This window comes from Eriocheir sinensis, chromosome 41 (genome assembly GCF_024679095.1).
Source record: "Eriocheir sinensis breed Jianghai 21 chromosome 41, ASM2467909v1, whole genome shotgun sequence".
NCBI lineage: Eukaryota > Metazoa > Arthropoda > Malacostraca > Decapoda > Varunidae > Eriocheir > Eriocheir sinensis.
In genome coordinates, this window is record NC_066549.1 from 6,847,625 (window position 1) to 6,872,597 (window position 24,973).

At 46.7% G+C, this 24,973-nt stretch overlaps 2 protein-coding genes across 2 annotated transcripts; both read right to left on the bottom strand.

Annotated features, from left to right (window-relative positions):
• Positions 1-7,988: 7,988 nt before the first annotated feature.
• LOC127009582 (inactive pancreatic lipase-related protein 1-like) lies at positions 7,989-14,150 on the bottom strand. The gene is made up of 9 exons (XM_050882788.1): positions 13,983-14,150; positions 13,039-13,135; positions 11,967-12,115; positions 11,383-11,480; positions 11,072-11,225; positions 10,544-10,656; positions 9,894-10,002; positions 9,416-9,578; positions 7,989-8,874 (listed from the first exon to the last, which is right to left on the bottom strand). The coding sequence occupies exons 1-9, from the start codon at positions 14,014-14,016 to the stop codon at positions 8,799-8,801; spliced, it is 993 nt and encodes a 330-aa protein (XP_050738745.1). The 5' UTR covers positions 14,017-14,150; the 3' UTR covers positions 7,989-8,798.
• Positions 14,151-17,125: 2,975 nt separating this feature from the next.
• Positions 17,126-23,698, bottom strand: LOC127009583 (pancreatic lipase-related protein 2-like). Its single transcript, XM_050882789.1, has 9 exons — positions 23,538-23,698; positions 21,873-21,957; positions 21,141-21,289; positions 20,460-20,557; positions 20,139-20,292; positions 19,556-19,668; positions 19,197-19,305; positions 18,367-18,526; positions 17,126-17,636 (listed from the first exon to the last, which is right to left on the bottom strand). Exons 1-9 carry the CDS (start codon positions 23,569-23,571, stop codon positions 17,564-17,566), a joined length of 975 nt encoding a protein of 324 aa, XP_050738746.1. The 5' UTR covers positions 23,572-23,698; the 3' UTR covers positions 17,126-17,563.
• Positions 23,699-24,973: the final 1,275 nt, after the last annotated feature.

Consider the following 24,973-nt stretch of genomic DNA (forward strand, 5'->3'; position numbering starts at 1 on the left):
GTAAGGTGGGGATAGGATTACAGGAGCTGCCTTGTATAGACCAACCGGTAAGGTGGGGATAGGATTACAGGAGCTGCCTTGTATAGACCAACCGGTAAGGTGGGGTTAGGATTACAGGAGCTGCCTTGTATAGACCAACCGGCCTCTTGCAGACTCCTTACGTTCTTATTTTCTAATAAGAAAAATAAAAAAATGAAAATAAAGAAAAATTGTTATAATAAAATAACAATAAGTACGTAAACATATAGACATAAAGATTCAATATATAGCTCCTGGGTTATGTCTTTTTTTTTATAATTATCTTTTCGTTCATTTAATTTCCTGGTGAAGACAGTTTCTTCTGATTACTTCTTGTTGATTGAGCAAACGTAGCTGACTTTTTTTTTTAAGAAATGAATGTTTTTGTGAGTAAATTTTCTCCTTCTTTAATTACAAGGAAGCGGAGAGTTAACCCGGTAGCTGCGAGGATCACGTTTCTTAAAGGCCCCTCTAAGCGAATTAATGAAAAAAAATCATCACTCACGCAAACCATTTCATAATATATATCAACGCATTTGTGATCTGTTTATGCATCATCTATTTTTGGGGGTTTATATCATGGCAGAAATTTGGCCTGTCGCTGGTACACGGTAAAGCCACAAATTTGGCCCGTCGCTGCTACGGGGTTAAGACGTGATGCTGTGTGCTGCTCAGGTGTGTTTCGTCAGGTTCATTGAGAGACTTCCAAAGTGATATTTTGTGGGATTTTTTTTCTTCTCAAGTCGTGGCAGTGATCGAAGCTTGTCTGATCATCCTTTTCCGTCATTTTTGTACCCCCACCTTCGTACCATTGTTTTGTGCGGCGACAGATTACTTCTCTCCGGGTACAGGTGAGCGTCTGCCCCGTGTCTGGCGGCCCCACGTGTCTCCGTCAGGGCGGCGGCGGCGGTGATGGTGGTGGTTGTGGTGGTACTTTTACAAAAAAAAGATTGTTTGTAAAAGAACCGTGAACAAGCTGTTTCATCCGGTCTTGTCTTTTGTAGTTCGGACACGTCATGTATGCAACCTATGTTCAAAATGTCAAGATCAACATAACACAACCTTACGTGAGCCAGTTTTCAGATACAACAGAACCACCAAAATAGTATATGGACGCACTCACGCACTTCTTTATTTAGTATTAAGACCCTTTTCTCAACGATCATGTCTCTCTGTTTTGGGATTCCTCTGCCATACACTATTTGCAGGAGCAGCACCAGCGGGCTTTTTCTTCCCTCCTTTTCTCTTGCCCTTGAGGTTCCTTTTCTGTACAAGTAAAATAGCTAGAGAAAGCAATGCGGTTCAGGTGATCACAACAGGAAGTATTGTGTGTGTTCCCAATAGTAAGACAATCGCACTCCCCCGCCCCCCAGACCCCCCTTCCCCCCAGAAATCCCCTCCCCCAGACTCCCTCTCATCCCCCGCCCCTCAGACCCCTCCCCGCCCCCAGCCCGTCGTGTAGGCGTGGAGGCAAGGCTACGGACACCCTCACCTTCGTACCATTGTTTTGTGCGGCGACAGATTACCTCTCTCCGGGTACAGGTGAGCGTCTGCCCCGTGTCTGGCGGCCCCACGTGTCTCCGTCAGGACGGCGGCGGCGGTGATGGTGGTGGTTGTGGTGGTGATGGTGGCGGTGGGGGGTTGACCTTCCCGTATGATCTAAAATTCCTGTCCGTCTTACTAATGTCCTGCAGTGCCCCCCCCCTCCCCCAAAAAAAAAAAACAGCAGCAGCCCTTCCTGTCCACTTCCTCTTTTCTTCACAGGTGGTGGTGGTGGTGGTGGACCTTCCCATATCATCTTAAGAGCTCCAGGATATCTTACTAACGCCCTACAGTGCCTCACCCCAGCCCCATACACACATACCAGCAGCAGAAGCCCTTCCTCGCCCAACGCTCTCCACCTCCTCCTCTTCTTCACAGGTGGTGGTGGTGGTGGTGGTGGTGGACCCTCCCATATCATCTTAAGAGCTCCAGGATATCTTACTAACGCCCTACAGTGCCTCACCCCCGCCCCATACACACATATACCAGCAGCAGAAGCCCTCCCTCGCCCAACGCTCTCCACCTCCTCCTCTTCTTCACAGGTGGTGGTGGTGGAGCCTCCCGTACCATCATAAGATCTCCTGTCCGACTTACTAACGCCCTGAAGTGCCTCACCCCAGCCCCATACACACATACCAGCAGCAGAAGCCCTCCCTCCTCCGGCACGTTCCACCTCCTCCTCCTCTTCACAGGTTAGTGGTTCCCTCATTTGTTTAGCATGTAGTATTGTAGCCATGCGAAATGTCTTAACTGCAGGTCTTTAAATCCGCTCTCTCTCTAAGTCCGCTTTCTTCGTTGCGTTTCTCGTGTTATTATGTTTCTAAATCTGTTCTCTTTATTTCGTTTCTCGTGTTATTATATGTCTTTAAATCTGCTTTCTTTGTTTGGTTTCTCATATTTAAGTTGTGTTTTTAAATTCACTTTCTCTCTAAGTCTGTATTCTTCGTTGCGTTTTTCGTGTTATTATGTTTCTAAATCTGTTCTCTTTATTTCGTTTCACGCGTTATTATATGTCTTTAAATTTGCTTTCTTTGTTTGGTTTCTCATATTTAAGTTGTGTTTTTAAATTCGCTTTCTCTCTAAGTCTGTATTCTTCGTTGCGTTTTTCGTGTTATTATGTTTCTAAATCTGTTTTCTCTTTATTTAGTTTCACGCGTTATTATATGTCTTTAAATTTGCTTTCTTTGTTTGGTTTCTCATATTTAAGTTGTGTTTTTAAATTCGCTTTCTCTCTAAGTCTGTATTCTTCGTTGCGTTTTTCGTGTTATTATGTTTCTAAATCTGTTTTCTCTTTATTTAGTTTCACGCGTTATTATATGTCTTTAAATTTGCTTTCTTTGTTTGGTTTCTCATATTCAAGTTGTGTTTCTAAATTCACTTTCTCTATTTCGTTTCTCGTGTTAAGGTACGTTTCTAAATCTACTGTCATTACTTCGTTTCTCGTGTTAAGGTGCTTTTCTAAAATCGCTTTCCTTATTTCTTTTCTCTTCGTCGTCTTTCAGTATCGTCATCGCTAACACGTCGTCGCTAACCTTCACGGCAGCACATCCAGAACTCCACATTTTTATATTATTCTCTTGTTGCCATTTACCTGACCTCATAGTTTTATCTCGTGTGTCATGGTTCGCACACACATATATACACGCACAGGGAAGCTGGATTGGCCACGCCTGCCAGTAAGTGCCGTCTCAAGGCCTCGCCCCGCCGCTGACACGCACATTACCGCGCCGTGTTGGGCTTGTCTGTCCTAACATTGGGAGCGGGGAATAAAAAGGAGCGCTAGCATGCTCCGGAGGGCGGGATGCGGCACGCCTCTCCATGTGGGTCACGGGGCGCGGGGCCTTGGGGCGCGGGGCACGGTGGACCGCGGGGACAACACTCACACACACACACACACACACACACACACACACACACACACACACGATGACCAAATTATGTCGTTAGTTAGAGTGTGATGGCCCTCGGTAGCGGTTGAGTCGGCTATGTGGGTGGATGTAAGTGGGTGGGAGGCTGAGTTGCAGGAGGAAGGGGGGAGGGGATGTTAGTCTTTAGGGTGCAGTCTGGGGTGCTGGTCCAGGGGGGAGGTGAGGAGGGAGGAGGATCAAGAATTAATAATCATCAGTATAGGGGTGAGAACTGTTTGGCTGTGGGGGTGGGGGGCAGGGAGGGAGGGAGTGATGTAGGAGGGAGAGGGCAGAAAGGGTATGGCGAGACTGGGGGGGGAGGGGGGGCAGGGAATGGGTAATGTAAGGGGAAGGGGCTGCGAGAAAGGGGAGCATCAATATATCTCTAAGGTTCAATTTGATCACTCTACTCTCATCTTTATTGTTAACTGTAACTTCATATTGCGGTCTTGTCATATATGTTTTACGATCACATTGCGGTCGATCTTTTCATTTTTTTTATCCGTTGTTGTTTTTTTCATCTACTCTGTCATTAATTTTCTTCACCTAGACATCATAATTCCGATATTTTCATGCTTTTTATGCGTTAGTTTTCTCATGACATTGCGGGCGGTCTTTTCATTTTTTTCATCCGTTGTTGTTTGTTTCGTCTACTGTCATTAATTTTCTTCACCTAGACATCATAATTCCGATATTTTCATGCTTTTTATGCGTTAGTTTTCTCACGACATTGCAGGCGGTCTTTTCATTTTTTTTATCCGTTGTTGTTTTTTTCATCTACTCTGTCATTAATTTTCTTCACCTAGACATCATAATTCCGATATTTTCATGTTTTTTATGCGTTAGTTTTCTCACGACATTGCGGGCGGTCTTTTTTTGTATTTTTGTTCGTTTTTTTTCATCTATTTCGCCACCTGTTATTCACTATCATAACTTTATATTCCGGTCTTCTCCTTCTTTATCCCTTGGTTTCTCTGGGCCAGTCTTACAGTCCAGTACAGCACGTTTGTAAGCTCCCCAACCAAACACAAAACACGACGAAAATTCCTTGTATAGTTTTTTTTTCTTCACATTTGCTACCTTTTTTTTATGCCCTTGAACTGACTCCTCTGCTGTAAAAAAAAAAAAAAAAAAAAAAAAAAACACTATACAAGGAATTTTCGTCGTGTTTTCTGTTTGGTTTGGGAGCTTACAAACGTGCCGAACAGAATTAAACACGTAAGAACATTAGAACATAGGGAGACTGCAAGAGACCTAATAGCCTGCACAGGGGAGCTCCAGATTCCCCCTCCCCCCCCCACACACTTTTAACCGGTTTCATATAGTTTTAAAATACAAGCCATTTTGAAGCAGATCCGGCGCCATATGACCCAGAGATGTTGCGGCGCCAAGACACGACGAACCAATGAACAAACCATCAATCAATCGTCCTTTCTATCCGTTGGTTTCTGTCTCCTTCCTTTGCCGGACAGAATCAAACACAGGCAGCGATGCACAATAAGGAGCGCACCAATACAGCAACACTATAATAGAGTTCTCGAGGTTCTTGGGTTAAGGTTGGGTTAAGGTTGTAAGTGGTAGGAGATGGGCGTGGGCAGGAAGAGGAGAAGGAGGAGGAGGAGAAGCTGAAAGGGTGGATCAAATGTGGGTGCTACCTCGTCACCCCTCACCCCCACACACACCTCCCCGCCCCCTAATCCTGCTCCCCATACCTGTCCCTTATTATGCAAATCTACCTGGGCAAGACGTTCTCACCTGCTGAAGGAACAAATTGGTTGGTCGCTGATAACAATGTCATTTGATACCCCTTGTGTGTGTGTGTGTGTGTGTGTGTGTATGTGTGTGTAAGAGAGAGAGAGAGAGAGAGAGTCATGGTAAATCAAAACTAACAAAAAAATATACAACTCAACCCCCCTTCCACCCCCTTTACCTCCCCTCTCCCCCCTCTTCCTCCCCCTCCCCTCCTCCCTACCTCTCTTCATTAGGATCACCAAGGAAGGAGAAGGACGCAAGGGAGGGAAGTGAAGGAGGAGGAAAGGGGGGAGGGGGGAGAGGGGGAGAAGGGAGAGAAGGACCAAAAAATGTGCTTCTCTCTTTTGTTGGGACTTTCTCCTTTCTTGAGGGTCACCTGCTTCCACTCCCCCCCCCCTTCATCCCTCCCTCCTTCTCTCCCCCTTCCCCCCCTCCCTCCTCTCTCACTCCCTTCTTTCTTCCCTCTTTATCCTGATTGCGTTTCTCTCCTTCTCCACCCACCTCCACTCCATCCTCTTTCTCCTCCTCCTCCTCCTCCTCCTCCTCCTCCACCTCCTACTCCACCTCATTATCATCAATATCATTATCATCATTTTTTACATCCGTCTCCTTTTTTTCTCCTATTTTTACTTTTTGTCTTCCTCCTAACTTTCTTCCTCATCATCATCATCATTCTCTCTCTCTCTCTCTCTCTCTCTCTCTCTCTCTCTCTCTCTCTCTCTCTCTCTCTCTCTCTCTCTCTCTCTCTCTCTCTCTCTCTCTCTCTCTCTCTCTCTCTCTCTCTCTCTCTCTCTCTCTCTCTCTCTCTCTCTCTCTCTCTCTCTCTCTCTCTCTCTCTCTCTCTCTCTCTCTCTCTCTCTCTAAGAATGCTTTGTCCAGGGATAATATTATGACCTTCCCACCCTTCCTTTCTTCCCTCCCTCCCTCCCTCCCCCTCCTTCCTCCTTCCTTCCTTCCTTCCTTCCCTCCCTCCACCTCCCTCTCCTCCCTCCTTCCTTTCTCTCCTTATTGCTCTAACCCTTTACTACTGTGCCTCCTCCTCCTCCTCCTCCTCCTTACCTTCACACACTCTGTCCATACGAAATTTATACTTTTTTTAATGTTTTTCTCAATAGTTCATGTTTTTTTCTGCTCTTTTTCATTCTTTTTCATATCTTCTTCAAGTCTCTCTCTCTATCTGTTTCTTTTTGTATCTCTGTCTCTCTCTCTCTCTCTCTCTCTCTCTCTCTCTCTCTCTCTCTCTCTCTCTCTCTCTCTCTCTCTCTCTCTCTCTCTCTCTCTCTCTCTCTCTCTCTCTCTCTCTCTCTCTCTCTCTCTCTCTCTCTCTCTCTCTCTCTCTCTCTCTCTCTCTCTTACTTGCCATGTCTATCTATCTATCTATCTACTCACCTATCTATCTATTTATCTTTTTTTTCCCTTTTCTTTACTCATAATTATAGTTTCTACTTTATTTTTCCTTTGTTTTTCTTTTCCTTTAATCTCTCGCTTTTCTTTGCTTCTCCTCGCTTTTTTCTTCTCCTCGTATCCATCCCATTTCTTTTCTTTCCTTTTCCTTTCTTTCCCTTTTATCTATCCCCCATCTTCCCGGAATCCTTTACTTCATCTCGCTTCTCCATCTCAGCCAAAAATCTTATAGCGACCATTCTCTTAAGTATTAATAAACTGAAAACAGGTATTTCTTCATGGCACGTCAGGTGTGAGCGAGGGAGGTAATGGGGCAGGTAAGGGGGAGGTAAGAATGGGATAAGAAAGAGGCAGAAGAAGGTAGGAAATAGGAAGAGTTAGGTAAGATAATGAAGGTAAGAAGATGGAAAGAAGAGGTAAAAGGAGAAAGGGAGGAAAGGGGAGATAGAAGGAGAAAAGGGAGGGTAGAAAAAGAAGGCGGGGTAAGGAGAAAGAGGAAGGCAAGGAAAGGTAAAGGGAGGTAAGAAGGAGAAAAGAAAAGGTAGAGGGAGAAAGTGAGGAAAGGGGAGGTAGAAAAAGAAAGGGAGATAAGGAGAAAGAGGGAGGCAAGGAAAAGTAAAGTGAGGTAAGAATGAGGAAAGGAGGAAACAAAGGGAAGTAGAAGGAGGAGGAGGAGGAAAGGGGAGGTAAAGGTAGGTAAAATGGAGGAAAGGAGTGGTAGAAGAAGAGGTAAGGAGGTAAGGAGGAAAGGGGAGGAGAACACATTGGGTCATAGAGGTCGCGGAGAGAAAATAGAAGAGAGGGAGGTAAAAAAAAAAGAGAGAAGTGGAAGAAGTTGAGAGAAGGAAGAAGGTTTGTGGGAGGCGAAGATGAGGAAAACGACTGGACGGTGAAGTGGAGGGGAGAAGAGGGGAGAGGAGGGAGGGGAGACAGGGAAGGGGGAAGGAAAGGAGGGAGGGGAAAGGGGGAAGGAAAGGTGTATCTACAGGTGTGTTTTGACGTAATAATGTATAAGGAGGAATTAGTGTATTGTTATTATTATTATTTTTATTGTTGTTGTTGATGTTTATTTTCCAGTGTTCTCAAAATTATCTGTCACTGTCTGTACCTGTCTGTCTACCTTCTCGAGTGTCTGTATGCTCGTTTTCCCGTCTGTCTGTCTGTTTGTCTGTCTATGTTTGTCATGAGTACGTTTGGCCCCTCCGTCCTTTTTTTTTCTCTATCTATCTCCACTCAATTTTCAGATGATTCGTGTGTGTGTGTGTGTGTGTGTGTGTGTGTGTGTGTGTGTGTGTGTGTCATTTTGTCTGTCTTTATCAGTTTGTCTTTGTGGTCCGCTTCAAGGCATTCAATAACAAGTCAGCATTAGTTCCCTTGCATTATTTTTTATTTGTTTCTATAACTGTTGCGTCAGACTTAACTAAACTTAATCAAAGTCTATAAATTTGCCGCTGCGCTGAGCAAGGCCTCGCACGAGCACCCTCATGGAAGATGCTGCTGCTGTTGATGTTGTTGTTGTTGTTGTTGTTGTTGCTGATGATGATGATGATACTGCTAAGCGTCGATGGATGTGCTGCCACGAGATGTAACTGTCCTTCGCCGGAGTGGCCGAAGGTTGTTTCACTCCTCTCATTCCCTTGGCTGGAGGGAGAATTCAAAGAGCCATCCAAGGAGTCTTTATCCCAAGCTTCCCGCTGCTCCTGTTGTTGTTGTTGTTGTTGTTGAAGGGCGGGTTGGGGTGGCTCAGCGGGGCGCCATTAAAGGGGTATTGTTTCCTCATGTAGACTGCAGGACACCGTGTTGGCGCGAGGTGTGTTGTGTTGGCTCAGCTGTGATGGTCCAGGTTGTGTCTGTCCTCCCTTTGTCTCTCAGAAGGAAGGAGCACAGTGATAGAAAATACCTTCGGACTCCCACAGGCTGACTATAGCTTTATCTCTTTTGTTGACAGGGAAGACACGCTGTGTTGAGTCTGAGGTGCTTCTGCCCACTCCTGCAGGTTGTTTTATTATGTACTCCTCTTGTCCCCACATGTAGTTACAAAAGCATCACGGTGACGAGAGGTCTGCGTGCACCAATGCAGCGCGGCGGCGCGTCAAACACTGAGGTTAATAGACAAGGACTGCGACGAACACGTATCAATATTTTGTCTTCCTTCGCTGCTCCGTGACTCTGGTGTTACAGGGCGCGGACAGCACCACCCTGAGCGTACGGCTCCTGCCTGTTGGTGGCGAGGAAGTACTGCCCCTCCAGGCTGTGGGGTAAGGAAACACGATTAAGTCGCGAATTAGACTGAAAGACACCTGTGACGCAAAGTAGTATATTATGTGCCTTCCTTCTTTAGTTAAGGCATACTTATATTCATTGCAGCGTCTGTTTCGTTTTAGTTAAAAATAACCTTGTCTGTTGTATAGCGCCATGAGCTTCCTCGTTATCAAATAAAGCACACATCATAACAATATCAGCATTATCGAGTAGCATAACAACATCTTTCCTGTCCCGTCCCTCGCGTCTTATCTCCTGTAGCCTCCATGGTAACGATTCACAACAGCCTCACCACCTTGCACAGCCCCTATAGGAGAGTGCCCCGTCCCATTACTGCTTCCCCCAGACCGTGATCCTGTCCTATCCCCTTCAATATTGTAACTCCTGTTCAGCCTCCAGCGTTCCCTATGATCCTCGGCACCTGCCTTGTCATGCACCGTGCTCAACATCTAGACTGTCCCCATGGCCCTCAGTACCTCCCTCAGCCCAGGTCGTGCCCCGGACCCCTCCTCTGACTCCCGTGTTCTCACCTGCGGTTCACGTGGAAGCCCATCTCGAGGCATCCCTGGCCACAGGTGTTGCAGCCGTCACTGGTGTAGGTTTCCCAGTCCTGGCAAGGCCGTGACACGAAGGGAAGCTGCCCTCTGATGCTCTCCATCCAGTACTTGTAACACTTGCCGTGGCTGCACCCGCCTGGTAGGGACACACAAGTCGAAACCTCAATGAAGATTCCCTAAAACCATCAAAGTAGCCCGGTGTTGTTTTGTTCCTGTCATTATGTATACACGCACCGCATACTCGGGATGTCTGACATTCTCACAAGGGTTCCCTCCCATTAGTCCAGGGTACGAAGGTCCACTGTAGTTACCAAAGCACAGAACCCAAAGATACTAGGACTATTTTGGTAGATAAGAAGATAGGCTGACATTTACACAGGTAGGTAGGTAGGAGTGTACGGGTGTAGCTTGTGAATGGGTGGTGAAGTAACATTATACAGCCAGTACTCACCGACCAGCAGGTCCATCCAGTCCCCGCCAATGGTGCAGCCCGGCTGGTGCTCGCCTCCGTTGGGGTAGAAGTCCACGTGACCGCTAGCTTCCTCCATCCCCACGCAGCCCTACAGCCCGGGAGGAGAGATTTTTTAAGGGGCGTATTACTAAACATTTTGTCGCTTAAGTTCGCCTATTTGACAAGGCTTTCCTAGGACTTTTGGGCATTTCCAGGAGAAGTTTTTTTTACCCTGGTGGTAGTTTGATCCTTCTTCTGTACCGTGAACCCAAAGAAACACTCGCTAGAACTCGATTGCCTCCTTCTTTGACCTTTATAAATAGTTGATGTTAGAAGCGAAAGTGTCTTGTAATACCAACCTTTTTTTTTTAGATTCCGGGTAAACCATAACATTAATGAGTAAAGAAAGCGATGCAAGTAAATATCACGCAGCACGCTACTCGGAAAAAAGACTCGTAGTTTTTGTAATGGAAAGTATATTTGATCGTTAATTGTCTTGTGAGTTTGAGTCGTATTTCAAAGTCACCTTCCAGTCCCTCCCTCCCCTCCCTACACTCCTCATTAATCCTTGCCCTACTCTTGCATATCCCCCCCCCACTCCTCCCCCCCCCACACCCACACACACACACACACATATACAAGGCCCTCACCTCCAGAATGCCGCCGCCGTTGCTGTGGATTATCTGCACAAACTCTGCGTCTGATTTGTCAATTCGACCCGACTCCGACTGATGGTGGAACTCTGGGCCAGCCGGGTCCATGCCTGCAGGGGGGGGGGAAAGGATATAGAGGTGTGATGGTGATGATGGGAGTGCGGAGGGTTAGGTGAAGACACTTGGGGAAGAAGAGCCTAAAGAGAGAAGGGAAGAATGTGAGAACGGGGAAGGAAGACAAGACTGCAGGGCTCTTAGTCGAAACTTTGCAGGAGTTTGGAGGCTGATGTATTTAGTGGTGGTGGGGATGGTGGGGGAGGTAATGGAAAACAAATTGCCTGCTAGCTGAAAGGGGGATAATGGTCGTATGGCTTATAACCTATGACCTATGTCCTCTGTGAGAGAAGTGGCATCGACTGACCCAACTGTAAGGTGAAAAGCGCACCGACTCGCCTAACAGCCAACAGTGACGGAAGGGGCGCTGATTGGCCTTCCCTGTGGCGGTAAAGGAGAAGGGAGACTCACCCGTGAGGAAGGGAAGGCGGAAGGTCTTCAGGTTCTGTCCGATGGCTCCCGCGAGGTGAGCCCCGAGGGAGTGGCCAACAGCCTGCACCCCGGAGGCGTCCATGCCCGCCGCCTCGTGCAGCCAGTCCAGGAGACTTGCCGTGAGGGCCCCGACCTGGAGCAGGGGGCGGGGTTAGCTTCGTATGTGTCTGTACCTTCTTCGAATGAGCTTAGAACCTCCCACTACTCTTAATCACCTCTTCTGTCAGCCTCAAGGAATAGTCGCGATCAGTATAATAAGTCACTCAGGCTGACGAGGCCGGGACACCCACCTGCGGCACAAAGTCGACGGCCGTGGGGTACCAGGGCGCCGCCGCCAGCTTGCTCCACTCCACTGAGATGACGTTGTAGGAGCCGTGCGCCAGCAGCTCTGTCGGAGAGGAGGAAGGGCGCGTCATGAACAGAGGGACAGGCGGAAGGAGAGACGGCAGGGCCATGAATTTTGAAATAGATAGTGCCGATAGTAGCGTCGACGTGTAACCAGCACACCAACACCAAAACCAATCGTCTCCCGCCTCGCTTATCGCACTGCGTAGCTACGATACAGAAGACGACAGCAAACACTCCACCACCGTAGCGGAGATTGTGAAACTAATTAAAATTTACCTAAGAGGAAGGACAATTTAGAGAAAGCAGATTCTTTAGCACATCGCTTGAAAATATGAAAATAGAAAATAGTTTAAGCCTTCACGAATACTAAAACTAGAATCAGTCTATCATAATCAGTCTATCTTAGGAGCAGTAGGTAGCGGGCTTTTTTTCATATTGTTTTCTTTTTTTTACGCCCTTGCACTGTCTCCTCTGCTGTAAAAAAAAATAATAATAATAAAAAAAAATAAAGTCACATCGTTCTCACCCGTCTTTCCGTCCAGCGGCCAGCCATGGTCCCCGCGGGCGGAGAAGCCGTGCACGAGCACCACGGTGGGGTCAGCGCCGTTGAAGGGACCCAGACTGGTGAGGTCCCCTTCCTTCACCACCTGGTAGTCCTCGTCCCCGGAGTTAGACCTGCCGTGGTGGGTAAAGATTGGGGTGGCGTGAGTGGTGAGGGAAATGTATAGAAAGTTTTTTTTTTTTTTACAACAAAGGAGACAGCTCAAGGGCACACTAAAAAGGAAACAATAATAAAAAAAATAAAAAAAAAGCCCGCTACTCGCTGCTCCCAAAACTCGCTGTGTGTATAGGCAGGTGAGTGGTGAAGGTGTATAAGGAGGTGAGGAGGAGGCTGTGTAGGGAGGTGTCTATGAAGGTGCGTGGTGAAGAGGAGGTATAGGTGGAAGATGTGTAGTGTCGTGATTGTCATGGTGATTGTGTTGACCGCTTGTAAGGGATGCGGTGTGTTGGTGTGTTGGAGTGCAGGGCTCTTGTGTTAGTGTGCAGTGTGATGTGAGTGTGTTGGTGTGAAGTGTTGAATGCAGTGTGATGGTGTGTTGGAGTGCAGGGCTTTTGTGTTAGTGTGCAGTGTGATGTGAGTGTGTTGGTGTGAAGTGTTGAATGCAGTGTGTTGGTGTGTTGGAGTGCTGGGTTCTTGTGTTAGTGTGCAGTGTGATGTGAGTGTGTTGGTCTGAAGTGTTGAATGCAGTGTGTTGGAGTGCAGGGTTCTTGTGTTACGAGTAGTGTGCAATGTGGTGTAGGTGTGTTAGTGTGAAGTGTTGAATGCAGTGTGTTGATGTGTTGGTGTTGACTGCTTGGGACAGACGCAGTGTGCTGGTTGTTTACTCTACTCTCGACCTACAGGTGATGGCGAACCCGTGCTTGTAGAGGTAACAGGCTGCAGTGTGCTTGTGTATGTGCGTGTGCTTGTGCTTGTGAGTGTATTCGACCTGTTTTGAGTGCCCAATACTTGAGCCTCCCCAAAGAAATCCCGCTACGTGTTTCTCTGGTGTGTGTTTAGGTCAAATTAGGTTAGACTGAGGTGGGCGTGATCTCACCTGGTCCACAGCAGGAAGCGAACGTCCCCCAGGGTGGCGCGGGGGGCGTGCTGGGGGGCATGCTGGGGGGCGGCAGTCACGGCACCCATGACTCCCACTGTGTTGATGAGAAAGGGTTGGTTACTTATGGGTGGGTGTATAGTCCCCCCTCCCTATTCAACTGTATCTCTCCTTATCTATCTATCTATCAATCTATCTAAATCCTTACCAATGGCTCTGTTCCCATAATTTTGGCCTCCCGTGATCATTAGCTGTCCATTAATGATCTTTTTGCATCTTGAAAGTCTAGTGATGAGCTTTTCTTAATCAAGACGTCTTTAACCGAGTCGAGATTAAGTTGCTTTGGACATGTATAAAAAACATTGCTTAAATCTATCTGGAAATGGATGCTGGAGATGGAATACCGAGCAAGAAATGAGAGGCAAAGAAGAGGTTTATGGATTCGGTGAGGAGGGATATGTTGGCGGCTGGCTTGACGGAGGAAGAGGAAGAAGACAGGAAGAGATCGAAGCTGTTGGTCCGCTATGTCGAACTCAACGAGGAAAGCCGAAATAAGACAGTAAAGAGGACGAAGACAGACAGAGATCGAAGCTGTTGGTCCGCTATGTCGAACTCCACCGAGGAAAGCCGAAATAAGACAGTAAAGAGGACGAAGACAGGAAGAGATCGAAGCTGTTGGTCCGCCATGTCGAACTCAACGAGGAAAGCCGAAATAAGACAGTAAAGAAGACAGACCAAGGGAGACAAAACGTAAAAATAAACTCTCCGCAATAATCAATAAAGCCAGAGGGAGAAAGATGCCAAAAAAAGAATCAGAATCATCTTTAAATATCGTGTTTGCTTCGGGACATAAAAATACTTCGTGATAAGGTTTTTAGTACAACTTCCTACCCAAAGCCAAGTCCCTATAAAAGGCCTACTCGTGTTATGGACGTATCACCCACCCAGCAGCAGCAGAAGACTCGTCGACGAAACCATGACGAAGTGAGGCTCGGGTAGCGTGGAGACTGTCAACAAGTTCAGTGCGACCTCTCTGTAACCTCCGCGGCCTCGTCCTGTGTACCCGGAGCTGTGAGTGAGCTTCTCGCCTCGCTGCTCGGCTTAAATCATGCGGGCGACGCGGAATACATAAGGCGACGGGATACCCCATATAACTCCCTTATCTCCAAGCCTGGGAGCTCCGCACCTGGCATAAGAAAAACACTAATGCGACTGCTGTTGATACTACTAAAGTACGCACTATGGAAAAATAAGTATATGAGAACCCGGAGCATTGGATAGGTTGGGTAAAATTTGGGCTTCTGAAGGTTTACGCAAAAACTGGTGTACGCATCGAACTGGATGAATATAATTAATTAAGCTGTAATATTGACAGTGTAACAACAATTAAAAGTTTGAAATCGGGTTTACAGAGATCTGTGGACGAGGAGGCTTAAGGGTGAAAATTTTGTTCTCTTCAGCTGCTGTCTGTAGGCCTGTTAAGGAAAGCTTCCCGAGAATTATCAAGTCTGAAAGTAGGCCTGTATAGAACCCCTAGAGTTAGTTTGTCTTTCCCTCTGGACGTCCACCCAACTTGGAGTCGCCGTTTGTTTGAACAGAATTCTTAGCGGCACATTTAAGTGTGTCTTTAACATAGAGTGCCACCCCTCCTCCCCTTCTTCCCTTTCTATCCTTGTGAAACATCTGATAACCGTCTATTTCCAATTCCGACATGAAGTTTTTGTTTGCATATCCAACCATGTTTCCGTGATTGCTATAATGTCGAATTTCTCGACACATGCTTTCCCCCTCAGTAGATCTATTTTGTTCCTGAGACTCCGACTGTTGGTGTAATAAGCCGTTAGACCATCCTTTGTTGCAGCCTTTTGATTTATCTTAAGCTTCCTAGTCACCGTCTGCGAAGCACATCCACGGACGATAGGCCCTCCCCCCTCGCCTATCCTAAAAAATCCTGCAGAGTGCTGAGTGATCGCTCGAGGGAGTCTGCGAAAACCTCAACCCCCTGGAGTGACAGGTGTACTCCATCCTTGGCAATTAATGTTAAATGATCAGCTGGCAAAACAAATACTGATCGGGAACAAAACACTTGAGATAGGAGAGGAGTACACATATTTAGGACACTAACATCAAACAGAGGGTGGTGGAGAACGTTGGGAAAGACCTTTGTCCTGCAGTGGACTGGCATTGGCTGATGATGATAATGACCAATCCATCATTCAATACGGGCATACGCCGGGGGAGCTCGTCATCTCGGCTACCCTACACTGCCAACCCTGGGGTCCCTCTGAGCAAGTCTCCATGCAGGTCCCTTCCCTTCCGAAGTACCTCACGGCAGACTCTATCGACTTGCCCGAGACTAACTTTGCTGGCATCCTCTTGGGTCTTCCACTCAGAGTTGCCTTGTTGGCGGTAGCAAGTGTTCTAAGCGCTAATTGGTTCACGGATAGTGAAAGTCATATCCGTCAGGGTTATTTATTTGAACAAACATACAAAGGTCATTGAGACAAACACAACACATAGAAAAGGTGTTTGTGTGTGTATGCGTGTGTATGAATGTTGTATGGCGTAGATGACATATAAATGTTAGTGTGTGTAGTAAACAATATGTGCGAGTTAACAATAGGAGGACGAGGACAGACAGTGGAAGATAAACGAGTAACAAGAGAGACAAACATTAAAGACGCAACACGGACAATAAGACGAGAGACAAGAACATCAAAACATTCACTAATTGAGTCTGTGCTGCCACACCATTTTCCTTGTCTCATCGGAGGAGAGTACGCAACCGTTTCAGCGGTGGCTTGCTACAGTCTCAAAGAAACAACCCGGTGAGCAGTGACAGCTTCAGGCTAGCGTGCCACATGCTCGTATAGCCGGAGTTCTCGTTTTGTTACTTTACCGGTAATAGGCCTCAGATCAGTCTCACGGAGTAATCGCCGATTAGACACTAAGGTCGTTGCTCTCAACCAACTCGGGGCTCACACACCCACATTTGATAAGGCTTTTGTAGAGGTTGTGGGCTTTCCCATGGATAGTTTTATTAGCCTAGTAATAGTTTGGCAAGGCTTGCATCATGAACGTGAAAAAGAATCATTAGAACTTGATTAAGTGGCCTTTGGAAATATTTGTTGTGAGACCCAAAAGCGTCTGAGAATACGATATCCCGAGAATGCAATATCCCGCGATTCTGCGTCGGTTATTATTGGCGCCGCAGACGCCGATCAACGGATTGTCCATCTTCTTTGTGTTGTTGTTGTTGTTCTCTTCAAGCTGTTTTCCTGGCTTACCCATGCATTGTAGACATGACATTGTATAATAACATTTGTTAGCCCTGATGAACCCTACAATATGGCATTATAAACAAAGTCAGCTTTTTTGTTTTGTTTTTACGTCTTGGCCTGTGGCGCCGGTAGGCCTTCATAGTAGGCCTGATGGTCGGCCCCAGCCCGTTGTGGCGCAGGCAAGTGTTTATAGTGGTGCCATCTTACCGACTTATTGCTGGTTTTCTCTGAGAGAGAGAGAGAGAGAGAGAGAGAGAGAGAGAGAGAGAGAGAGAGAGAGAGAGAGAGAGAGAGAGAGAGAGAGAGAGAGAGAGAGAGAGAGAGAGAGAGAGAGAGAGAGAGAGAGAGAGAGAGAGAGAGAGAGGCCTAGGACTACCCACATGCTCTCCTGAAGACCACCTATCAACCCGAACTCTAGATTCTATGATAAAAGATGAGCTCCAAGGGACAGCATGAGCCAAGCAAGATGGCACCACTATAAGCACTTGCCTGCGCCATAACGAGCTGGAACCGAAAAAAAGAAGAAAAAAAAAGGTTACCGACGCTATAGGCCGACACGTAAAAAAAAAAAAAATAGTGGAGAGGTTGCTGCAATGGGATGATCTTGTGAAGGTGGAGGCTGTAAGAAGGTGGAAGATGGTCCACTACGGCTGCAAAGTTAGTGGTGAATGTAGGCGTGTCCGCGTATTTGTGGTGTGTTTCAAAGCCTACAGTAAAAACAACTCATGTGCACTGTCATTTTTTTTTATAATCGTGTCTGTGTTTGTCTGCGTGTGGTGTTTCAAGGCATTCAGTAAAACCTCATGTGCATTATCTTTTTTATTACAACTGTTGCTGCAGACTTCGCTTAACTAAATATGAGTAATGAGAACTGCCGCCGCGCTGGTCATTTCGTCGCCCGTTGACCCTCGGAAAATTATGATGATGATGATGATTAGCTTTCTAGAGTGTCCTGTCTCGAAGGATGATCCCTCAGCGCAGTCAAGCGGTCCAAGGGATCCTGAAATCGTCTTCTCCACTTGTCCACATGAAAAAGGAGCCGTCTAAAGCTCTTCATTCTGCCAATTGTTCCGTTTTACTGTGCCTTCCTTGTGTCTCCGCATTGGATAAAGACGCAGAAGGTTGTGAGGGAAGGAGCACGATCAGCCAGGGCAGCGGCGCGTCGAGTACTGGAATTACGTGACACGGACGGCGACAAACAAGACACATGAGTTTGTCCTCCTCCGCTGCACCGTGGCTTAGAGTCAGTGCGAGCGGAAGGCACCCTGAGCGTAGGGTTTATTCATGTTAGTTTCGAGGTAGTAAGATCCTTCCAGGCTGCGGGGAGAGGAAACAAGAATAAGCGAGTGATTCGGCCAAGAGAAGCAAATCATTGTCATCTTGCACCAGGTGAGACATACCTTATCGGTGGGACACATTTTTTACGCATTGTTAGAAAAAAAATATCTCTTGCGTGGTCTACATATGACAGCATCAGTTCCCTGGCCTCGAAATAAGCTCCTCTGATTTCAACATTCATTATCAAGTAGACCAACAATTCCATTTCCCTGCCCTCTCCCACTATCTCCTTTACTCATTGCCCCCCCCCCCCCCACACACACAACCGAAAAAAAATGCCTAGTACTGTCAATGCCCTTCCCCCCCTGGCACCCCCCCCCCTCTCCAGGTATCCTTTCATACTCTAAAAGTTATTGCACCGCCCCGTTACTTCCTCCCTCATTACTTGTTGCTGCCTCGTCCCCTTGATTCCTGTTCAGCCTCTGTTGTGTCTTATGGCCCTCGACACCTCCCATAGACATGACTGCCTCCCTCAGCCTCTGCAACACCCTGATCTACCCTGCTGTACGTACCAGGATGCATATTTACGAAGAGGGTTTTTTTTTTATTACAAAGGAGACAGCTCAAGGGCACAAAAAAAGGAAACAATAAAAAAAAAGTCCGCCACTCGCTGCTCCTACAAAAAAAATCAAAAGAGGCCTGATGTTTAACAATACTACAGTCCAGGGATATGCTGCCCAGATCACTGAATTATCTCCCTTACTCTCACCTGCGGTCCACATGGAAGCCCATTTCAAGACATCCCTGGCTACACTCGCAGCCGCCGGCCAAGTATGTTTCCCAATCCTGGCAAGGGCGCGATGTGAATGGGTACTCCCCGTTGATGCTCTCCATCCAGTACTTGAAAGCCTTGCCGTGACTGCACCCACCTGATGAGGACACACAGATGCTATTATTTTCTTCCTTTTCCTCCTCCACAGCCGCCGCCGACGTTAGTGTCTTTGATTTGGTTGTAGGCTTTTTGTGTTGTGGTGTTTGTGTCTTGAGAATACCTCACCAGAGACAAAGATCGGTATTATAAGACACTTTCGCTTCCCACATCACCCATTTCTAAAGGTCAAAGAGGGGGTCAGTCGGGTTCTAATGAGTGTTTCTTCAGGGTCATGGTGCAGAGAAAGGGTCAAACTACCACCAGAGTCATAAAACTACTCCTGGAAATGCTCACAACTCCTATGAAAGCTTTGTCAAATATGTGTTCTTGGGTGACGAAATGTCTTATAATACGACCCAAAGAGTTAACACTAACCATCCTCCCTCTAATGGGATATCCTCCAACATACACCACAAACCAAAACTACAGTACACCAAAGAACACGACAAAAGTGGAAGCTAAGAGTTTTCTATTTATTTTTTTTCCTGGCGCGAATGGGTTTAGAAAAATTGGTGATTATGTGGTTGGTCACAATAACGCAGAGCCCAAACGAGCTACAAGGATCAGTGAAGTAGACAGGCAGGCAAGTGGATAGGCATACACATCTAATTAGATAAGAAGTTAGCTAAGTAGGTAGGTCGTGTGTGCCACAGTAACACAATACTCACCAACCAGCAGGTCCATCCAGTCCCCGCCAATGGTACAGCCCGGCTGGTGCTCGCCACCGTTGGGGTAGAAGTCCACGTGTCCCATCACATCCGGCAGCCCCACGCACGCCTGTAGCAGCCCGGGGGAACGGAATGAACAGTCTGAGCAAACCTCTTAGAAGTAACAGTAACGAAAGGAGCGAAAGTAAAAAAAAATATCCTACGCTACTCTTGTCTCGTTGTAGTTTAAAAGCGGAAAAAACTCTGCCCAGTTTTTCATCGGCACTATCCTCCTACTGTCCATCTACCCAGCCTGCCACCCACCCACACCAACACTCCCTATTTATCCCCGCCTCTCACTACATCCGCAAGTCACTCACATCCAGAACACCGCAGCCGTTGGTGTGAATGATCTGGACAAAGTCTGCGTCGGTCTTGTCAAGGCGGCTTGAGGCCGGCTCGTTGAAGAACGAAGGTCCAGCGGGGTCCATGCCTGCAGGGGAGGAGGGAGCGGGGTTACATACAGTGAGGGAGAGGGAGGAGAGAGGAATAAGTGTGGGGTTGTCATATGGTAGAGAGGCCTATAGAGAGAAATGACAGAGGTAGTTTGTTGTATATCGTAACAAGCTTTGGGTGAAGGAGGGCTTGTGTTGGTGATTGATGGAAGTGTGGCAATGTTGATGTGTGACAATGGCTGGAAAAGAACCTGCATACAGGGGTGTTGGTGGAAGTTTCCACGTATATATTTGGGTGACGTTGAATTGATCGTTGTTGTTCTACATTAGTGATGGAAAAGAAATTTCGCACTGCCAACATTTAAAAAAAAACTAATATTATTATGGAGCCTTAAGGTCATATGATTTTTATGTAATGGAAGTAGAAACTGCTGACCTTACTGGTAATATTGAGGGAATGGGCGCTGCTTGGCCTTCCCTGCGGCGGTGAAGGGAGAGGGAAACTTACCCGTGATGAAGGGAAGGCGGAAGCTCTTCAAGTTCTGCCCGGTGGCTCCCGAGAGGTGAGCCCCGAGGGAGTGGCCGATAGCCTGCACCCCGGAGGCGTCCATGCCTGCCGCGTCGTGCAGCCAGTCTAGGAGACTCGCCGTGAGGGCCCCGACCTGCCACGGGGGGCGGAATTAGCGCCATGTGTGTGTGTGTGTGTGTGTGTGTGTGTGTGTAGGGGAGGGCATCAGCTTTAACTGATATAAGCTTATAGAAGAGAGTCAAAACTCCCGTCATGGTTATATTCATCACCTACCGCGGCAGCCGTGGGTGCGGCACTCACCTGAGGCACGGAGGCCACGGCCGTGGGGTAGAAGGGCGCCGCCGCCAGCTGGCTCCACTCCACCGCGATGACGTTGTAGGAGCCGAGCGTCAACAGCTCTGTGGGGCGAAGGAGGGCGCGTCATGATTGTGACCAAGGACTGGGCGAAGGTAAAGGCAGAGAAAAGTGTAGAAGACACGAATTATGTGATACATTAGTCCTCAAAAGCATTTTCTGGAGTTCGAGGCAAAGAACTCCACGAATTCGCGAAATCCGCGACTATGCAAAGCTCCTTCTGTGCTTTTCAAATCATAATTGCCTGAGATGCTCCTCCGGCACCTTAGACTCTAAGGTGCCGATGTTGACTCTAAGGCTCAGAGCATCAACAATCATAAAAAAGTGTGCCTGTCATTTCCCAGAAACTTTCATGTTGCCTTCAAATAACGTTCGCGGGGCGCCCCGATAATTTGAAAACCAGCATATGTTGGAGGACGATTAATGGATTTGTAACATTGCCTCGCGACCAAGGCCCTGTCAACGAGTATCTTGTGATATTGTTGAAACCGTGGTCTTACAAAGAGCATAACAAAAGGAAGGCTTGAAATAGACCGCATATCTTGAGTATTTATAAGTAAACACATCTAGTCAAACAAATGCTAAATCAAGAATCATCAATCATTAAGTCAGGGCACCTCCGCTCACCTGTCTTGGCGTCCACCGGCCAGCTTCCGTTGCCGCTGTTGGCAAAGCCGTGCACGAGCACCACCGTGGGGTCGGCACTGTTGAAGGGGCCCAGGCTGCTGAGGTCCCCTTCAGTCAGCTCCACGTACTGGTCGTCCCCTGAGTTACTCCTGCGGGGAGGGCGAAGGTTGGGGCGGGAGTGAGTAGTGAGGAAGGTAAGAGTGAAGATGTTGTCGTGTGTTGTGTAGTGTGTGATGTTAGTGGTCATGGTTAGTTTGTCTGTGGTGTAGCCTATGTGCTGGTCAGAGAGAGCCAGTACGTTAGTTTGTATTGGTATGGAAGTTACGGCGATAACAGGGCTTCTAGGTAACTCTGTGTATGTGTGGGTGGGTGGGTGCGCGGGGTCTGGATGCTTCGTGTGGTGTTATATGTCGTTAGTTACAAAATAGTTTGTTTGTAGGTTGTTGTTGTTTTCAGTATAGGCAATAACAGTACCAGAAGGTTACTTTGCGCTGCTGTGTCTTGCCATTTCGACACTGTATTATGTTGCCACTGTTGTTGATCTAGATAAGCAACATTTCCCTTGAACATTTTTCAGAGATAATCAGCATTTGCAAGTTGCTGTGAACATCCGAAACATTAAAACAAAGAAAGTGAGATCATGTGTTACTCTGATGCCAAGTGAGTTCATGCTAGGCTAGACAAGGTTAGGTCAGCTTAGTTTACTATAGGCTGAGGAAAGCGTGTCCTCACCTCGTCCACAGCAGGAAGTGAACGTCGTCCAGGGTGGCGCGGGGGGCGTCTCGGGGGGCGGCAGTCGCGGCGCCAAAGACTCCCACTGTGGAGGATAGAGGTGACATGTGGGTGGGTGTTCGTCTTCCCCCGCCTCTCCCCTTCCCCTTTCTCTCTCTCTCTCTCTCTCTCTCTCTCTCTCTCTCTCACACACACACACACACACACACACACGCTCCTAAGCTCACATCTAGAAGCGAGGAAAGAACAAAATTACTGTTTTTTTTTTTTGTTTGTTTGTTTGTTTTTTTGTTTTTTGTTTTTTTACTCAACCGCTTCACTTATTTTCTTGGCATTTCGTTTTATATAAAGTGGCATTTACTAAAGCCAATAATGAAAATAATTGTATCAAGAATGCTGTAATATTAAATTGGGTTATGCTTAATTAATTACACTGTCTGCGCGGTGTTGTAAGTCTGTCATAATCTTGGTAGTGGCTTTCTCCCTTATTGTTTTTTTATTATTATTATTATTTTTACCAGTAATTAGACCGATCTGTTTCTCCTTTCTGGTCACAAATTAGCGCAAAATTAAAGTTAGCATCTTCTTTTTCACTTTGCGGATCAGGGAGTTGCGATCATTTCTTACACCTTATTTTTTTAGTCAGCTTTCTCTAAACAAAGAATAGTATCAGCATATGAAAAAGCACTGTTGAATTTGTCTTCATTTGACGTGTTTAAGAAAGAAAACTGGGTGGATGAAAAAGCATTGTTGAATTTGTCTTCATTTGACGTGTTTAAGAAAGAAAACTGGGTGGATGAAAAAGCATTGTTGAATTTGTCTTCATTTGACGTGTTTAAGAAAGAAAACTGGGTGGATGAAAAAGCATTGTTGAATTTGTCTTCATTTGACGTGTTTAAGAAAGAAAACTGGGTGGATGAAAAAGCATTGTTGAATTTGTCTTCATTTGACGTGTTTAAGAAAGAAAACTGGGTGGATGAAAAAGCATTGTTGAATTTGTCTTCATTTGACGTGTTTAAGAAAGAAAACTGGGTGGATGAAAAAGCATTGTTGAATTTGTCTTCATTTGGCGTGTTTAAGAAAGAAAACTGGGTGGATGAAAAAGCATTGTTGAATTTGTCTTCATTTGGCGTGTTTAAGAAAGAAAACTGGGTGGATGAAAAAGCATTGTCGAATTTGTCTTCATTTGGCGTGTTTAAGAAAGAAAACTGGGTGGATGAAAAAGCATTGTCGAATTTATCTTCGTTTGGCGTGTTTAAGAAAGAAAACTGGGTGGATGAAAAAGCATTGTCGAATTTATCTTCGTTTGGCGTGTTTAAGAAAGAAAACTGGGTGGATGAAAAAGCATTGTCGAATTTATCTTCGTTTGGCGTGTTTAAGAAAGAAAACTGGGTGGATGAAAAAGCATTGTCGAATTTATCTTCGTTTGGCGTGTTTAAGAAAGAAAACTGGGTGGATGAAAAAGCATTGTCGAATTTGTCTCCATTTGACGTGTTTAAGAAAGAAAACTGGGTGGATGCGCTCGGACGGTATGCACCCAGACAAGAACCCTTTCATTAAGCTGAACACCTCGCCAAAGCTACTCCCCTCCTCTCTTCCCTGATGCTTTGCTGAGTGTGTTGACCGCCCCCGAAAAACACCCAATGATACGGCCCCAGCACCCACCCAACAGGAGCAGAAGACTCGTCGACGGAACCATGGTGACCTAAGGCTCGGGTAGTGTGGAGACTGTCAACAACTTTAATGCGACCTCTCGGTGACCTCCTCGGCCTCGTCCAGTGTTCTCGAGTCGGTGAGTGAGCTCCCGACGTGTTCCGCGGCATTAAATATTTTGGATTTCGTCCGCGGCCCCGCCCCGCTTATCTGACACCTGGGAATGCTGCAGCCGGCCTAGGACAACACCGCTGCTGCTGCCTCTGTTTTTTTTTTTTTGTTTTTTGTTTTTTTTTTGTTTTTGTTTTTTTACGTCTCCGCCTATTGCGCCGGTAGGCATGCTTGAAGGCCCTGGATGGTATTCGGCCCCAGCCCGTCATGGCGCAGGCAAGTGTTTATAGTGGCGCCATCTTCTCTTGCCTATGCCTAAACGGATCACCATCATCACTGCAATAATAATGGTAGTAGTAGCGGTAATAGTAGTAGTAGTAGTAGTAGTAGTATCATTGCACTTCTCCCGAAACTGACCTATCTTTCGGCCACTCTTCTAACTCTTTTTAGGAGCAGTGAGTAGCGGGCTTTTTTTTAACATGTATTTCCCTTTTTTTATGCCCTTGAACTGACTCCTCTACTGTAAAAAAAAAGAAGAAAAAGGAGGATTAGGAGAAAGTGGGGTAAAGATAATAATGGCAATAACAATAATTATCAAAAAATAATAGCGACGTGCTGGGTGTCCGTGAGTTACAGTATTACCTTTTGCTTTTATATTTGCTACCACACTACTGGAGCCTTCAGACAGAGCCAGTGTGGAATGGAAACATGTATTTAGCTTATGGTTTGTGTAGTAGTAGTAGTAGTAGTAGTAGTAGTAGTAGAAATAGTAGTAGTAGTAGTAGCAGTAGTAGTAGTAGTAGTAGTAGTAGTAGGTCACTCATCAACAGGATCATCGTTCAGGAGGCAGAGGGCGAGATAGACCAAACAGAAATAAGAGATATTAAAAGAAAAATCTCAGAAGAAAGGCAACAGGCCCAAAAAGACGAGCTGGACCGTCTTACACACCACCTGTCCACAGAAATGGGTAGAAAAATACACACAGCACAGGAGGCAGGCGCCTCTAACTGGCTACCGTCATTACCAATCAGAGCAAAGGCCTTCAGCCTCAACAAACAAGAATTTGTCGACGCCATTGCTCTGAGATATGGCTGGCCGATTGAGGGACTGCCTGATCTCTGTGCATATGGATCACCAAATGATGTCACCCACACCATGACATGTAAAAAAGGAGGCTTCGTCTGTATTCGACACGATGAAGTGAGGGATCTGACAGCCAGCATGTTCGGGGAGGTATGCCAAGACGTCACTACCGAGCCGGCACTGCTTCCCCTGGATGGCGAACACCTTCGGTACAGGACAGCCAATACCTCACAGGAGGCACGGGTTGATGTAAG

Coding starts and splice junctions, on each gene's coding strand:
- LOC127009582 (XM_050882788.1), bottom strand. CDS start 14,016: ATGGTTTCGTCGACGAGTCTTCTGCTGCTGCTGG. Junction 12,116..13,038: donor CGCTTCCTGCTGTGGACCAG/GTGAGATCACGC, acceptor CCACCACGGCAG/GTCTAACTCCGGGGACGAGG. Junction 9,579..9,893: donor CTGGATGGACCTGCTGGTCG/GTGAGTACTGGC, acceptor TGTCCCTACCAG/GCGGGTGCAGCCACGGCAAG.
- LOC127009583 (XM_050882789.1), bottom strand. CDS start 23,571: ATGGTTCCGTCGACGAGTCTTCTGCTCCTGTTGG. Junction 21,958..23,537: donor GAGTCTTCTGCTCCTGTTGG/GTGGGTGCTGGG, acceptor TATCCTCCACAG/TGGGAGTCTTTGGCGCCGCG. Junction 19,669..20,138: donor CCGCCTTCCCTTCATCACGG/GTAAGTTTCCCT, acceptor CCTCCCCTGCAG/GCATGGACCCCGCTGGACCT.